Genomic DNA, 15,643 nt, shown 5'->3' with positions numbered 1-15,643 from the left:
GGAACGATATTAATGAGCTATTGACATCGACTTTCGTACTTGCCGAGGAAAGTGGCAGGTTCCTTGCTCAAGCCATAATCAAGGTAGTTCACGAGAGTCGAGATCTGAGGCGTGCTTATACCTTTCTACAACCGTGTTACGCCCTAATTGTCTCAGCCCCAGAGCTCGACAATCTTTGGACAAAAATGGTCAAAATACTAAAGAGAAGAGGATAGCACATCTCTCATCTTCCAGTGAGCACGGCGAACACTTCAACACTCGAAGGCTATGCTCGGCAGTGAAGACCTTGAATGAAACGGAAGGTTTGCCCTTCGGTAGTCTGAGACTCCCAGGACAGCCAAAGAAGCCAGGGACTTGCTCCATAGTGGATTAGGGATAAGCAGCAGTCGTCGTCGTCGTCAATAACATGTCCACCTGAGGGTGGAAGGATGATGACTCCCAGAGGCGGAGGCGGAGGCGAGCGACAAAGCACTCTCAGGAGGAGATCTTGTGATCGACTTCTGCGACACTTGACGGAGACCGAATGTCGATAATGGGAGGCTCCAACGTCGGCAGCTTCGGATGCGATGGCAGGCCGTACTATCATGGCTTTGAACTCTACGGAGAGTGGGCACCCGACCTGCTAGAACCCATTTCCATGTCTCCAAAGGCAAAGAGTGGTTGGATAATCGAACCAGATGGGAGTGTAACAGCTTTGCCACTGTAGGACTCATTTATTAGCCGATACGTAGCTCTGGGATATTGGGCACAGTATGGAGAGATACTTGAGCGCAGCAGAATGTGCAGCAGCTCTGGCGTTAGTCTCACGCAACACTCAGCACCGAGTCGCAGAAACGTATCAAGGCCCCCCTTTGTTGTAGGTTCGGGACGGATACGGAACCATTAGAATTCGTTGCAACGCAAAGATCCCTCGTCGTCGAGGAGACCAACATCATTGCCGCCATTTTAAACATTCATCGTAGCTTTTTTTTTTTTTTTTTTTGAAAAGAGTTCAGATGAACCTCCTAGACTTCTCCCCCTTTTAGGCAAACTCATTGCGTTACATCCCGATGTCACCGCCGTCCAACATCAATGCCGTACCGAAGTCTGGTTCTGCCTGAATTCTGGGAAATTAATGCGTGCAACCTGGGGGCCGGATTCCGACGATATAGCATTCACCGCGATAACACATTATCAAATGACGGTGCTACCTCAACTAGGGTGGATGGAGGAAACCAGAAAAGGGGGGACGAAAAGAGAAGCAAAAAGGACAATGGCCCTTGGCCATCCTTCGTATCGAATGCAGAGGAGCGGCATGTTCGGCCCGGCGTAACAGCGCAACGGGGAGACTCTCTTTTCAAGTCTTGTATGCTCACATAGCCGAGTTGCAACACTGACCGGACTGATGATACTCACAAGGAAAGTTGCGGCCGCAATTCACCAGCAACCTTCCATTGGGGACAACGTTCAAATTTCGGCTGTCAACCAGCTCAACGCTGCCCTGGAATAAAGTCTCATTTCCAGCATGATGAATTAAAGAACGTCGGCCCGTTTTTGCAGAGGAAGATGGTTACAATTCCCAACCCACAGGCACAGTGTAGGGTATGAAATTCAGTAAAGATTGCCAAGCTTCCGGTTTGATGTTCGTCCCAAAATCAATGCTCTCGGCTGTAGAGGTACCTTCTACTCTGCTCGAACCACCATGGAGACGTCTTTTTCGCGATTTCCATCCCAACCCTCTGTTCTAGAACCGTTCTATTCATGAATTTAAGCTTTGTGTAACAATGCGAAAGAAGGAGGAACATCCCACCTGTCATCGTCTTCATCTCTGGTGCCTATTTGATTCTTCGCCAACATAGCCGAACCAAATCCAAGGAAGCCGAAAGCCGAAAGAAGAACAGGCGGACCGGGACTTGACTTACTCTCAACCCCTATTATGGGCAGAATAAAACAAATTCGAGGCAGAATATCCAAAAGGCCACGGACCGGTCAGCCTCGTTGTCTCTTTTCTCATCACGTACATTGACAGCTTTCTTGGCGAGGGCCCGAGTTGCAACTACTTATACCGTGACTGCTGATTAATAATACTTTTGTCCTCTGAACGAAGGGAAATCTCACGCGGAAACTAAGACGCGGCACCTCTTCGTCGGATTCGCCACCACTAATACCAACCCAAGGAAGGAAGGACGAAAAAAAAAGGGTCCTGCACCCGAATTCTACACCCGGAAGGGCGCGGGCGGCGTACGTGCGTCAATCCGTCAACGGGACATAAAAGCAGGAGTGGAGCCGCCCGGACTTTGACGTACCGGAAATCCCACGTTCACACTACACACCCCAGGCCATCCGTACAAATCCTCAACCTTATTTACCTATTCTCTCATCTTTTTGCGACGTTGTCATTTTCCGAACTACGCCAGGGAGCACACCTAGAGAAGAAGGAGAATACCTACAAGACCCAAAAAGAATAGAACATGAGCTTGCGGTCAATACTAAGCGGCGGCCGAGTAAAAAAGCCAAAACCAAAGCCGAAGCCGTCAGCTTCGCCACGAAAGAACAGCGGGACGAGTAGCCCCCGCAAGTCTGCCGGCGGCAGCAGCAGCAGCACCAGCGCCAAGAGGAATTCTATATCGCACGCCCAAGATGATGATGACGACGATGACGACTTCTTCCACGACAGGCTCGACGACGCAGGGCTCGTCGCGGCGCTGGCGACGGACATGTCGCTGCGCGACGTCGTCCAGGCCATAAAGTACACCCGCAGCCGCATGTTCGGCCCCGTCCCCACGGAGGCGGCCGGCATGAACTCCACGCGCATCGCCGAGGTGCTCAATTACCGCAGAGCCATGCCGGGCATAGTGACAACATCGCACTTACACGCCCTCCTCGCCTCGCCCACGGCGGTGGAGCGCGAGGTCGCAGAGTTGCAGCGCGGCGGAGCGCTGCGCAAGATCTACGTGCAACGCCGCGGCGGCCTGGGCGAGGCCCTGATCCAGACGTCTGAGCTGGAGGACATGATTGCAAAATCGGCGGAGCTGGACGACGACGCGAGGTCCGCCTACGTCAAGTTCCTGAGAGAGAACCCTCTGGCGCAGACGATGCCGCGACTGGCTTGCGGCGGCCATAAACAGGCCGATGCCCTGGTGCGGGCCGGGTTCTTGACATCCAGCATACATCCGCAGCACGTAAATACACCTTTAATGAACTTACACTTGCGCCCCGAAGACCGCGGTAGCTTGATGAGCATTCAAGCGGTCTCCCGCGCAGCATCCGGAAGCTTCGACGCCGTTGGCGGACAAGGAGGAATACACGCCGCGGGTGGTGGGGGAGAGGCGCCGCGTCTATCCCGCGGCGCCGCCGCCGACGCGTCATCCTATTCGGGGGCCGAATTCACCATCGCGGTTCCCGGTAACGGGTCGTTTCTAAAACTGACCGCCGCCGCTGTGGAGCACCTGGCCCATCTCCTGTCCAAGTCGCAATTTAGGGAGATGCCCGTGTCTATGCTCCGGGAACGGTGGGAGGGTGGCGTAGCCCGTGACGAGGCACGCCTGGCAAGGAGGGCCAGGGGAGAATTCGCCGGCGTGCTGCCGGGGAGGACTAAACGATGGAAGGAGTTTTACGGTTTGGAGTTCAACTGGGTGTTGGAGGAAGCCATGGGCGCCGGTGTTGTGGAAGTCTTTGAGACACGGAGCGTAGGTAGGGGAGTCCGCCTGCTGTGATACAGTGATCGTGGGTGAGACCTCGGAGTCCGTGTACGTCGTCTGCTGCAGCGGGGGAAAGGTTTTAAGCTTGATACCGTGGAAATCCCAAATGTTCTTCGACCAGTCGTTAGCGACTAGAGACACAACGTTGGGAACATCGGCGTCGATGAAACCTGCCTCTTGACAAGCTGCCGTGTCGCTTAGCCCCCCATCACGTCAACTTGACTGGGATGTCATGGCCGCCTCCTGGCATGTTCGTCCAAGGGTCGTTTCTCTGGAAAATTCTTCGATGAGAGAAAAATCATAGAGATAGAGCTGCTGTAGCATAGTACGTATAAGACAACCCGATTGAGTCAGTTGCTGTTGCTTTCTGCTAAGAGCGTTTCTTTCCGTAATTTGAGAAGAAAAACACTTCCCTATCCTCGAAATACATCATTGAACCGCTAGATAGACGGCAAACCCGTGAAGGTTGCGCGGCCAGCTTGAAAGGGGAACAAGCCTGTTGATTAGTGAAGTTTCCCCAGAACCCCGGCTCCCTGTCGATATCTGCCAAGCACGAAATTTGTTGTAGAGGGCGAAGGGTCGCACTTGAAGGCGAGGCGGAGGGTGATGCGGCTCCAGGTTCACCTAGGTAAATCCTAGGGCCTGTGGTTTGATCTTCCATGCTTCGCCCAGTCGCGGAGCATCGTGCAACTGGACCAACGTTTAGACGAGAACTGCCGGTTTTTAAATGTGACTTCGTTAGGTATAGGCTCTTGAGTCATGGAACGGACCGGTGAAAGCCAGAGCATGAATGTCAACTGTCTCTCATCCGTTCTTTGCATCGATTTGCGTGCTGCTGTCAAAAGTTGAAAGGCTTGGGACCTAAAGGTGTGGTTGGTAGCGGAAAGCGACACACACCATTCGTTTTGCCTCCACATGGAAGACCAAACAACACACTGCATTGGCTGGGTCGCCAGAAATTTCGGGTTGTATTTGAGGTTTTCGAAACTTACACAAAGGCTGTGTGGAGAGAGGTACGATAGTGTATGTCCATCTGCAGCTAGTGTTCCAGAGTATAGTATTGTCCGAGCGAAAAAGACGTTGGCTCACAACTGTCAAATTGAAATGCCTACCATACTTCAGCCCGCCATCCGAGGTCGGGTGGGATAGCATAGAAAGCTAATCCAAATTCACCCAATCAGCCAAGATACCTCGGATGTCATGGCAGCCGTGCAAGAGTCAAGACACCTGGGCTAGTCAGTGTATAGATAATATAGGGCCCATTAATCAAAAGAGCGTTTGTTTTGTCAGAAGCTCGCAAACACTCAGCAGAGATCATCAGAAGGAACATGATCCAAGATCGACAGCCCCGTTGCCCCGTAGACTATAGTAGGCTCTTAGCCCAGGGAAAAGTATTGGAAACTCCAACATCCTCTTTGGGGGCGCAAGACGTTGCAGCTTGCCTGCGTGCATTAACCAAACGTAGAAAAAGCAATTTTGAGGTGCAGGCTTGGGGGACGGATACCGACTTCAGTCCCAATGAGGTAAATTGAGCTTGGGCCATCCATCGCCTGTGCTTCTATCTGAGCTCGTGGAACGCTCGCTTTTGAGCGGGACTCGAAGTTCCAAGCTCGTCAGTACAGGTACCGTGTTGATGTGGACAGAGGATCGAAGTGCTAAGCATGGTGAGGCACTTGCGCAACCATCCTGCGACGTGGGAATGCGGAGACGGAGCAACGCGGCAGAATGCTAGGTTCATCGGATGACGGGAATAGTGAAGTACGGGATGAGGTCTGGCAGTGATACATGAACGTCCGGCACGACGGCTCGCCGAGAGTGACCCGGTGTCGGGGGTTCTACCATCCCGCCCGTCATTCTCTGAACGTTTTCTGCTCGAACAACAGATAGATTGATGGTCTGAGCCCCCGACCCCAAGATGCAATGTCCAATGGTGCCAATTTGACCAGTTCGAAGGGGGGGGGGGGAGGCCTTCGTAGGATTCGTGCGACGGGCCCAGGCTCTGTGAGATTGCCAGACCAGGGCCATGGTCGCGTTATGCTTCATTGGCGAATGAGATTCGGCGGGGAATGGACGAGGCTGCAGCAGTGCAGCTAAGGTGCTTGTCGTCACACAGACTTTTTACGCCAACAGCGTCTTCTCCAACTCTGGGTCGTGCTAGGAAGCTTCCCGGAGACGGCTCCTGCAGTCGTGCAGAAAGTGTAGCATATGATGGCTGTTATCGAGGTCTTAGTTCGGCTTGCCTAGTAGAAGATTTGCGCACGGGGACGCCATAGATGGCAGCTCGTTGGCTGGAAGAGGTAGTGATGTGATGGCATCCGGAAATTACAGCGTGGTCCGTCCATATGGGGGTCTCTGGCAATTCGCAGACGTTGTTTGATTGCAACAACGGTTGGCACTTTAAAGTGTTTGCCCCCAGTCATTCCATTTGCCGCGCTCTGTCCAATTGTTGATCGAGTCAACGTTGTCGAGGATTCTGTGGATTCGGGGACAGATCGAGAAAGCACCGAGGGTGACGAGCGGGTCTGAGGAAGATTCATGGAGATGGATCATGGGAACCCGAGCTGTTGGCGCTCGTGGAAAATCCGTACAAAGTAGGCTTCTTTGGGCGGTAGGAGTGGAGTGACGCGTATCCGTAGCTATACCTGGTATCCTGTGCTACCCAGAACACATACTCTGCACAAATTTGCGAGAGACAAAGAGGCAGACATGTGGCAGCACCATGTCTCGGCGTGGGATGGACAGGTGAGGCTGCGCAATATCACCATAATTCGTTACATGCGCACCTTGTGCTCTGGATGCTGACGGCGGACGCTTGCTGTTCTGCTTGCTTGAGGGTTGGAAAGCACGCGCATATGCGTGCGACGGTGGTACGGAGCTCGCGCATGTGCATCCGCGTCTTGTCGTGGATCAAGTGCCGTCGGTCCCAGCGAGGTAGACCATCCATCATCCCACAAGCTCTCTCTCTTTCTTTCTCTCTCTCTCGCAGATGCAAGCCAGTTTGGGATTTGACAGCAGGGGTCTTGGAAGTATCCTGAGACCTAGGGACCAAGTAGCGGCCAGGAGTCAGGCCACAGAGCAGCGTGGCTTATCATCCAAGGACCATGAGGGAGGGATACAGTAGCGCCATGTCTCGCGACACTTGTGCTTGTGCAGTGGGAAGCAATGCTCATGGTCCAAGTGCTCGCGCAGTCTCTCGCGATTAAAGGGGCGTCCTAATGTGTCGAGTACCTCTGATGCTGGTAGCTCGTGGCGGCACCGTGTATATTCTGGGACTAAGCTGAAAAGGGATCCCCCCCTTGCTGTTCCTGAGTTGAGCGATGGTCTTTGCTGGGGATGTGACAGGGGTAAAATCTCCAAGTCTGGGTACCAATTTGACGATGATCAGACTAGCGAGGGAAACCCTCCTGGGTTGGGCTGCGGGCGTTGTGATGAGTGGTGTATCTCTTGGACGTTGTCTCTAGTACCTGACTAGTTGCCGATGGGGAAGCAATTCGTGACGGAGTCGAGGAAGGAGAGAAATGGTGCCTTTGCTCTCGAAAGCCCATCATGGCCGGAGAGAGTTGCATGTGCTGACCGAAGTGTGAATGGCGGGGATGGGGCAATCACGACCGTGTTGCACGCCCTCCTCAGCCCTGACCGGCCAGCTGGAGGGGTGAAAAGGAAATGGAAGTGAAAAAGGGAAAAATCAGAGACGAAGGCAGGGAATGACACAGACACGAGAAAGACAAGCGATAAACGGGGGCAAGGTCGCAAAAGACCAGGGGAGGCAACATCTCTCTCTTTCGTCTCCCTCCCTCCTCCCCTTTCTGTGTTTATTGGTATTTGGCACGAGTATTTCGTACATGGATACGTAGTTGCCCATCTCACTCGTGACCCCGGTTGCATCTTGTCTTCTCCTTCCTTCTCCCCCTTCTCATTCAGCTAAGGTACTTTAGAGTACCTAACTAGTTTTGGGGAACAAGCTCTTTCTCGATTGACTCAGAGACGACGACTGTTTCTTCCTCTACGATTTGCAGATATCACGTCCCGCAATCTTAGTTGACGCTGATATCGAGGATCGTCACTTTGTCACTGGGTTTGGCAGCTTATCCCTCTATTCCTATTGCGCAATACTTCCCGTTGTCGGCATATCCAAGCACAACTTTTTGTGGATTCCTCACAAGCTCCCGTCCAGAAAAAGCAAAGAATGGTTTAACGGTACGTACAAGGGCCCACTGTTTTTACACTCCTGCACCCTGTCACTTGTCCGCTACTTTGCCCCGGGCAAGTAGGACCAACGAAGAGAGGAGGAGCAGACGGAGAGGAGAAGAGGAGGAGGAAGGTGCTCTCTCTTTTGTCCAGGTTCTTTCCCACTCGTAATAATAGCAAAAGAGAAAAGGGAAAGAAAGAGAGGAAGGGACGTCCAACATTGGACATCCTTCGCATCGAGGACGCGCCTAACACGCAACAGACCTTTTTCGAGGAAACGATCCCACTGGTCTGGAACACCTCGACTCTTGACTCTCGACCTCTTTCACTTCCAAATTTCTCCCCCTCCTGCCTGCCGCCCACGTTTACACTACGTCTACTTTCACGACCACGTCCGTCCACGTTCAGATCGCTCCCAACTTATCCGACGGATCTGCCTAGTACCTTCAGCCACTCCTTTACCTTCCTCGCGCCGCCCACGTCGTTGCACATAGCGGCCATTTCCCGCTTACATTGCCGTCCACTGCACTAATCGCACCGAAACGCACTTTTCATCACCACATTCACTCACGCCTTCTCCATTTTCTCGACCAAACACTCCTTACTCATCTCGTCTCGCTGTGCGCTTCTACGCTTTGCGTCTCCTTTACCTTGCCCACGGGACGCCTCAATTAACTTGACTCTTCGCCTTGTACGATTCCGCCGCCGCCGCCGCCTCTTCCTTACCTTAACCCACGGATTACTCCGCCAAGACCAAGAGACGCAAACAAGCCCAGCGCTCGAGACTCGGATCTCTCCTTTCCACAAACCATCGCAACCCCATCGGCATCACAGAGCTCATCGCATCCGCCAGCTCTCAGACTTGACGCAGTTCCGTCCCAACTCTACCTTACCGCGGCCCCGGTCGAATATCTTTCCGCACTTCGTCACCCAAACTCTGTGGACTTGTTTCCTACTTCTCCTTTGTGAAGCTCAGACGCTCCGAAGCTACAGCGAATCCGCGTTCGCAAACCCCGCGCCCAGCTCTGCTGTCGAAACATTTCCACTCGACGAAACCAACCCCTTCCCTTCCTCCCGCGTCCACCTCAATTTTTTGCCTTTCCCCGACCTGCCGCCCAATCTGAGTACCCGTCGCCATCCCAGTCCTGCGACTTTAGCTGCGCGAGACACCAGAGGCACCGTGCTCTGCAGACAGCCCACGAAAAAGAAACCCCAAGCCGTACGCCGCCCGCCGCCCGCTAGCGCAAGGAATACAGCTCGACGACAAAAAAATCCACTGCAGTCAGACCTTTGTTTTCCCTCCGCACTTGCTTCCAACAGAGCCGACAGGGTCCCGGTTTGAACCGCAAGGAACACTCTACGAGACATACGAAGCCACCTCAATCCCAGGATTCCCCCTTCAAATCGCTCGACGCTGCCTTTCTCTCTTCTCACCAACCCCATCTCGGCCCACCACCAAACACGACAACACAAGCGTTGCCCACTGAATCATCTTTTGGTAAGTTTTTTTCCTTTAGTTGTTCCTCCCTGCTCTTATCCGCTCCGCCCCTTGGGATCGCCCTCATGCCGGCGCATCTGCAAGTCATGCCCAAGTCCCGTGCCCGCTGCCTTAATTGTCATGGTCCAGGTGCACTGACAACCCTCCTGACAGTCGAGCCCCCAATCCGATGAAAACTTCCCACGTCACTCTGTACACCCTCAACGCATAATAACGTTTCATACGTCCCTGTTCTCGAATTGGTCCAGAGTGCTGGGATACAGGCATACTCGTAGGCCAGGTCCCCGTCCACACTCGTGGTTTTCGGACGAATACAACCCACGCGAAAGACATCCCTTTCTTATCGACGTAATCAACAACCCGACGATCACCCACCCTCTTCCATCCTCCGAGTTCATGGACCGGCCAATTTCTTGACTGCTCTCGACAATCTAGAAGGCTGCTTGCCCAACTCGGGACTTCGTAGTTGCGTACGGATCACGGCTCCTTCCCTTCAATAATTCAACGATATGGCGACTCTCCCACGGCCGGCCCGGCCATCGAACGGCCCACCAACCATGGCATTGCCCGCTCTACCTGTACCGAAAACGAGGAAAAGTACGGGGGGCATTCCCACGACAGCGTCCAGGGCACCGTCAACACCGAACTCGAAAAGTGGCCTCAGAGCCCCCTCCGCAGGCTTCCTGCCTCCCACAACTCCCGCACCCACCTCAGCCCTTCCGCAACCACGTACAGCCTCTGCCATGAGTAATTCTTCTGTGCGGACGTTGCGTAAGACAGTGAGCATCAACTCATTCCCCCAACCGCCCCGAGGCGACAATCGCATCAGTAGCCTCCCCCCGAGTCCACTTGGTGCTGACTCCTCACGGAACTCCACACGCAAGTCGAAGGGCTCCGTAGCGTCCACGTATTCGCAAAGCAATGGCGCGCCAAGTCTGTTGAATAACAGTGCCGAGGGCAAGTCAATATCAAGCGCCAGCGTGCGTATGTCCGATGGTCTTATCAGCATTTCTTCACCGCCCCAAAGCAGGAGCTCTTCTGCCCAGGACTCGTACTCAACCTCCGCGACGACGTATGATGACCCTATCGATGGAATGGCGGCAAAATCCTCATCTGACGGCAGCAGTGATAAGAGAGGTTCCAAATTAGACGGCAAGGGTAATGTGATTGTCAGTGTGAGAGTGCGACCAGATGCGAGCGGAAACGAGAATACCAAAGCCGAGGGCGAGTGGATGGTTGATGGACGCAAGTCTCTTGTTGCGTACAGAGGAAAGGAAGGCGGAGACTATTTTTATGGTGAGGCTTATTGCTCCGCAGAACTACGCAAATTCTTCTAACTCAAGACGTCAGATAATGTCTTTACAACACACGACGACAACAGCCGAGTATACGACTGCCTAGCAAAGCGTCTAGTCCGCCGTGTGATGGAAGGCTATCATGGAACAGTTTTCGCCTACGGTATGACTGGTACCGGAAAGACGTTTTCGATGCAAGGAACCGCCTCTTCGCCTGGTGTGATCCCGCTCGCCATCACAGATATCTTTTCTTACATCAGAGAGACACCATCCCGCGAATTCCTGCTTCGTGTCAGTTATTTGGAAATCTACAACGAAAAGATTCACGACTTGCTGAGTATGTCAACTGGACCCGGCGCACCCGCTGGTGGGCAGGAAGAAATCAAGTTACGCGAAGACAGCAAGCGCGGTGTTTACGCTAGCCCCTTGAAAGAGGAAATCGTTCAGAGTCCTACCCAGCTTCTTAGGGTAATTGCGCGTGGAGACCAAGCGCGTAGAACTGCAAGCACCCAGTTTAATGCGAGAAGCTCCCGAAGTCATGCAGTCGTACAAATCGTGGTGGAGAGCCGAGAGCGGATACCAGGGAACCCCGGAGGTGGCGACAGCAAAAGATCAGGAATGCTACCCGGTGGCGTGCGAGTGTCAACACTGAGCTTGATCGATCTCGCTGGATCCGAAAAGGCTGCCGAGTCCAAAGAGCGAAGAACCGAAGGCTCGCACATCAACAAGAGTTTGCTCACTTTGGGCACTGTCATCTCCAAACTCTCGGAGCACAAGGACAAGGATGGAAAGGCGGCCGACAAGGATGGGAAGCATCTGCCTTATCGCGACAGCAAGCTGACCAGGCTTTTGCAAGGCGCATTGTCAGGCGGCTCGCTGGTGAGCATTCTTTGCACTATTCAGATTGGCGCGGCTGGCAGCGCTGCGTCCTCGAACTCCCACACATCAGAGACGATCAACACCCTCAAATTCGCATCCAGAGCAAAGAATAATATTGTCAGCCATGCCAAGAAGGCGGAAGAGGCTCTCGGAAGCGGTGGCGATGGCGGTGCGAGAGTCCTCTTGGAGCGCTATCGCATGGAGATCCTTGAGTTACGGCAACAGCTCGACACACAAGCCAAGGAAAAGAATGCAAAGTATGCCGAGGAAGAAAGAGAGCGAGACGTCTTGGAGGAGAAGGCCCGTGAACTTGAGGCTGAGCATCGGCATGAAGAGCAAATGCTCGAAATGCAGCTGGCTCGCACAGCGCTCAAAGAACGGATCGATCACCTCAACCGTCTGATCTTGAGTTCCAAATCAATTGGTGTCAATGTCAGCGGCTCTTACAGCGCTCTTGGCATCCACCCTCGGTCCTCAATGGCATCAGCAAGATCATCATTGGCCACTTCTAATGGCGGCAGGCCACTTCTCGAAAGGACAGCATCAATGACATCGGCGTCATCGACCATAGGCCGTCGTTCTAGTGGTCGATCGAGTGGAGGACAACGCCAATCTAGTGGCGAAGGAGGGCTTGTAACAGACGATGACAGCATTGGCGAATATGGTGACGGGAGTGCCTCGCTATCAGCTCAGAACCGCGCCTTGCAAGCGGACCTTGCGGACAAGACAAGATACATCCAGACACTAGAGAAACGGCTTATGCAGGCACGAAGAGCCAGTTCTTCTAGGACTTCAGTTGGCTTCTCCGCCCCGAATAAGGGCATCATGGTCGGAGAAGACCATAGTGTGTCAACGCTTCTGCGGGAGAAGGACGCCGAGATCGCAGAGCTTCGGGCTAGACTGGACGACAAGGATCGTATGTTGGGTGCGCTTCGGTCTGCAGCGCGTTCTCGAGACACGGCAGAGGGCCACACCGATGGCAGGACATCGGCCCTTTACGAACACAGCCCACCACCGACGGTGAACCCGCCACCAGCACCATCCGCCGTCCATAACACTCCTCGCAACCGTACCAAGAGTGTCGATGAAATGAGCAAGATCCTGGATGAGATGATCCAGGATCGCGTCGAGACGGGCCATCTTGTAAAGGGAGCACGGGGAAGCATTCGCGTCGTTAGCGATCGTAAACTTGAGGTGCATCCAGAGTTGCCTGCGAACCTCGAACCCCTCAGGAAGGCAGCATCATTTGATGAAACCAACAAGGTCTCGGTGATGGGCATGTGAGAAGGACTTTTCTGTCGGGAGTGTCAGTTTCAACGTTGATATCTGGTGTGGGAATGGTTGGACTTCGCGAGGGTGCCTCACGAGGCCAGAAAGGCGTTCGGGAAAGATCGACAACGATCTGGTTTTGTTTTTTTTCTTCTTATACCCTACACTTTACTTCGCCGTGGTCGCTGGTTGGAAGAACGGCGGTTCAAGTCACCTTCTTTCGACGTCAGCTAAGGCTGTCGGTTTGTTTTATTAGCGTACTGATACGTCCACGAGGGAGGAGCCGGCGGAGACTTCAGGCGCTGCACGACCAGTTGTGGTCTCAGTGCATTAGGCAGGCTCAGGATATTGATATTGGCGGAGGGTTCAGAGAAGGGTGGGAAAAGCGACGAGGCCTGCCTGTGGCAGTTTCATATTGGATTGATGGATGATTATGATGGCTCACGTACATCAGAAAGCAGGCCTGGTCAGCTAGCTAATAACGGATGAGCGGTTACGACATCCAGAAGAAGAGAATACCACGATCCATCAGATGCCAACATCCTTCCCGTACCCGTGACTGTGGCTGTGATTGAAACCAAACAGCGGAGATGATTGTTTCGGTACGTTTGGTTTACATGCCCGTTGGACCTATAGCGCGCATAAAGACTCGACTTAGGGAAACGGTATGCCAATCGCAAGGACCCGTCACAATGTGTCACGTCTTCACCTCGCGGATTGCCGCATTCTGTTTGCCACCTATTGTGGCCACCGGTTCTGTTTGATGGCAACGCAGGTCGCCTCACGAGACGGGGTGCTAGCCGGGACTTGGTGAACCCAAGATTGCAGAATAGGAGAGGCGGAGGACGACCGTTGAGAGAGGGGGCGGGGGATGGGCAGACGGGGCGACCCTTCTCAACGCCATATCGGAGGGGAGGGCCGCATGCTACTCGCGATGTCAGATCAAGGCGTCTTAGTTCAACCCTAGCGTGAATTTTCTCATCTCATGGAAAATGAGTACTATAGAATCTCAACGGTAATGTAGGAAAACTATCACAGACCATCACAAAGATATCAGATCATCACATGGCCATCACAGAGGTGCAATCTCGGCGATTCCCGACCATCAATTACAGAGTGTTTTCTTGGGGGAGCAAACAGAGTTTATGGGATGGAGGTTCCTCCCAAGATGGCGGTTTGACGAGGCGGATCGAAGGAGAAGGAGGGGAGGGGTGCGTGAGCTTGGGGCGGTCGGGCGAAACTTTGAGGAGCTTATTTTTGGTTCTGCTTTCCTCGCTGATTTTGCACATGGGAATCTTGTGATTTGAGGCGAGAGGCTAAGATGGCTGGATCGGAAAAGGAGAAGGGAGGGGGATGCTTGTGATGGTAAGCGGGAAAAAAGGAGAGCAAAATCTCAAAGAGCATTAACGTTGTTTGGTGGTGGTTTGAAGTTCCTCCCGTGTGGCTTAGGGGTTTGGATACGGAGAGATCGCGGCGTGGCGGCAGGGACGAGACCCGATGGACGGAAGTGGCGGGCGCACGGTCGGGAGGGAGCACGGGGGCGCGGAGCGTTGGGATGTAATTTGGATTCATGGTGTTGATGGCTGATTGTACAGAGTAGTTTTGGTGAGATTTGGAAAACGGGCTGCTGAACAGAGAGTTGTTTGGTTGCCCATGTGGAAGGAGGCTGAATGGGACAGGGACACGGGTTCGAGAGTTGATGTGAGGGAGCGAGCTGATTTGAGTTTCCGTTGATGGGGTTTGACTCGGATGAAGCCTTGAAAGCCTTGTAAACTTGGATCATGCCTCTTTCGTTCTCGTTATTTTCTTTTTTCTTTCTTGTCTATCTTGCTTTCCCATGGGACTTTAGGCTTCTCCATTATCAATCTTATGATGGGTCGTTTGGTGTTTGTTGGCGTAAACTCTGAAAAGAGACAATGACTTGTCATTGACGCGTGCGCCTTGCGATGGAGCCTTTCTTTCCCAGTTAAACAGGGGACAGTCGGGAGTGGGTTTGCGATGTATGTTCATTCCCTGGTTGCCTGCCTGCCGGGCACGGGCATGGGCGCGGTTTTGCTACACTGCGTGATTGATGATGATGGATCGCAATATCAAAATTTGTTTTGATATGACGCAAATGGGGACTAGCACCCCCCAGTCCCGAGTCCCGACTACCTACCTTGCGCAGTACGAAATATGGCGATCTGCAGACAAAAAGGACGAAACCTAACTTATCGTTTATGACTCTCGGTGTCTTGTCAATCATTGATCATCGACCAGTTGTTGGCCTCTTTTCTCTGACTCTCCCTGACTCTTTCGTGGAGCCGTGTCTCTCAGCTGCCGTCTGTCTGTCTCGGTTGGTGGGTATAATCGCTGATCCATTTGGTCGGTGCTTGGACGATCCTGTGAGTCTGTGACGGAGCACAGCGATGCTGTGTTTGGCTAGTTGAAGAAGTTGTTTGCTCCCTCCTGCCTTTGTGAGAGACCACACAGTTCCAGGAGGGGGTACGGAGTAGGTGGTACGACATTGTACCATTCCCCCCGTTTCACGATAGCGATTGTGATGGTGACGTCTTGTTTTGCAGCTTGCTGTATATTTTACCTTTTGCTTCGCTGATTTCCTCGTAATTGGGTCACCCTTCAAGGTTTCAACGGCGCGGGCGGGAAAGCCGAGCTAAGATGCCACTTTAAAAAGTGCTCAGCGTGACAGCGAGCAAGGTACCAGGAGTCCAGGACGGCGGATCCCGCGCGCGCGCGGGGAGGAAAAAGATGAAGTAGAGCAGATTTTCTCTTCCCAACGGCCTGGTATATACTCCGTGTGTCAACGCTCAGTAACCCAGTTTGTGCAGTGCCTT

General features: G+C 53.3%; 2 protein-coding genes across 2 annotated transcripts; both read left to right on the top strand.

The window, feature by feature from the left end:
• Nucleotides 1-2,303: 2,303 nt before the first annotated feature.
• Nucleotides 2,304-3,942, top strand: HER10_EVM0011515 (uncharacterized protein). Its single transcript, XM_035480945.1, has one exon. The coding sequence runs from the start codon at nucleotides 2,451-2,453 to the stop codon at nucleotides 3,693-3,695; it is 1,245 nt and encodes a 414-aa protein (XP_035335380.1). The 5' UTR covers nucleotides 2,304-2,450; the 3' UTR covers nucleotides 3,696-3,942.
• Nucleotides 3,943-8,044: 4,102 nt separating this feature from the next.
• Nucleotides 8,045-13,197, top strand: HER10_EVM0008717 (kinesin motor domain-containing protein). Its single transcript, XM_035478227.1, has 2 exons — nucleotides 8,045-10,662; nucleotides 10,717-13,197. Exons 1-2 carry the CDS (start codon nucleotides 9,876-9,878, stop codon nucleotides 12,822-12,824), a joined length of 2,895 nt encoding a protein of 964 aa, XP_035335184.1. The 5' UTR covers nucleotides 8,045-9,875; the 3' UTR covers nucleotides 12,825-13,197.
• The last annotated feature ends 2,446 nt before the right edge of the window (nucleotides 13,198-15,643 follow it).

Source organism: Colletotrichum scovillei (assembly GCF_011075155.1).
Source record: "Colletotrichum scovillei strain TJNH1 chromosome Unknown Contig00004, whole genome shotgun sequence".
Taxonomy (NCBI): Eukaryota; Fungi; Ascomycota; class Sordariomycetes; order Glomerellales; family Glomerellaceae; genus Colletotrichum; species Colletotrichum scovillei.
This window is presented reverse-complemented; position numbering and strand designations above follow the sequence as displayed.

Bases quoted from the DNA above. Each gene is read 5' to 3' on its own strand.
- HER10_EVM0008717 (XM_035478227.1), top strand. From the start codon at position 9,876: ATGGCGACTCTCCCACGGCCGGCCCGGCCATCGAACGGCCCACCAACC. The intron at 10,663-10,716 runs GTGAGGCTTATT...TCAAGACGTCAG, and splicing joins AGGCGGAGACTATTTTTATG to ATAATGTCTTTACAACACAC.
- HER10_EVM0011515 (XM_035480945.1), top strand. From the start codon at position 2,451: ATGAGCTTGCGGTCAATACTAAGCGGCGGCCGAGTAAAAAAGCCAAAA.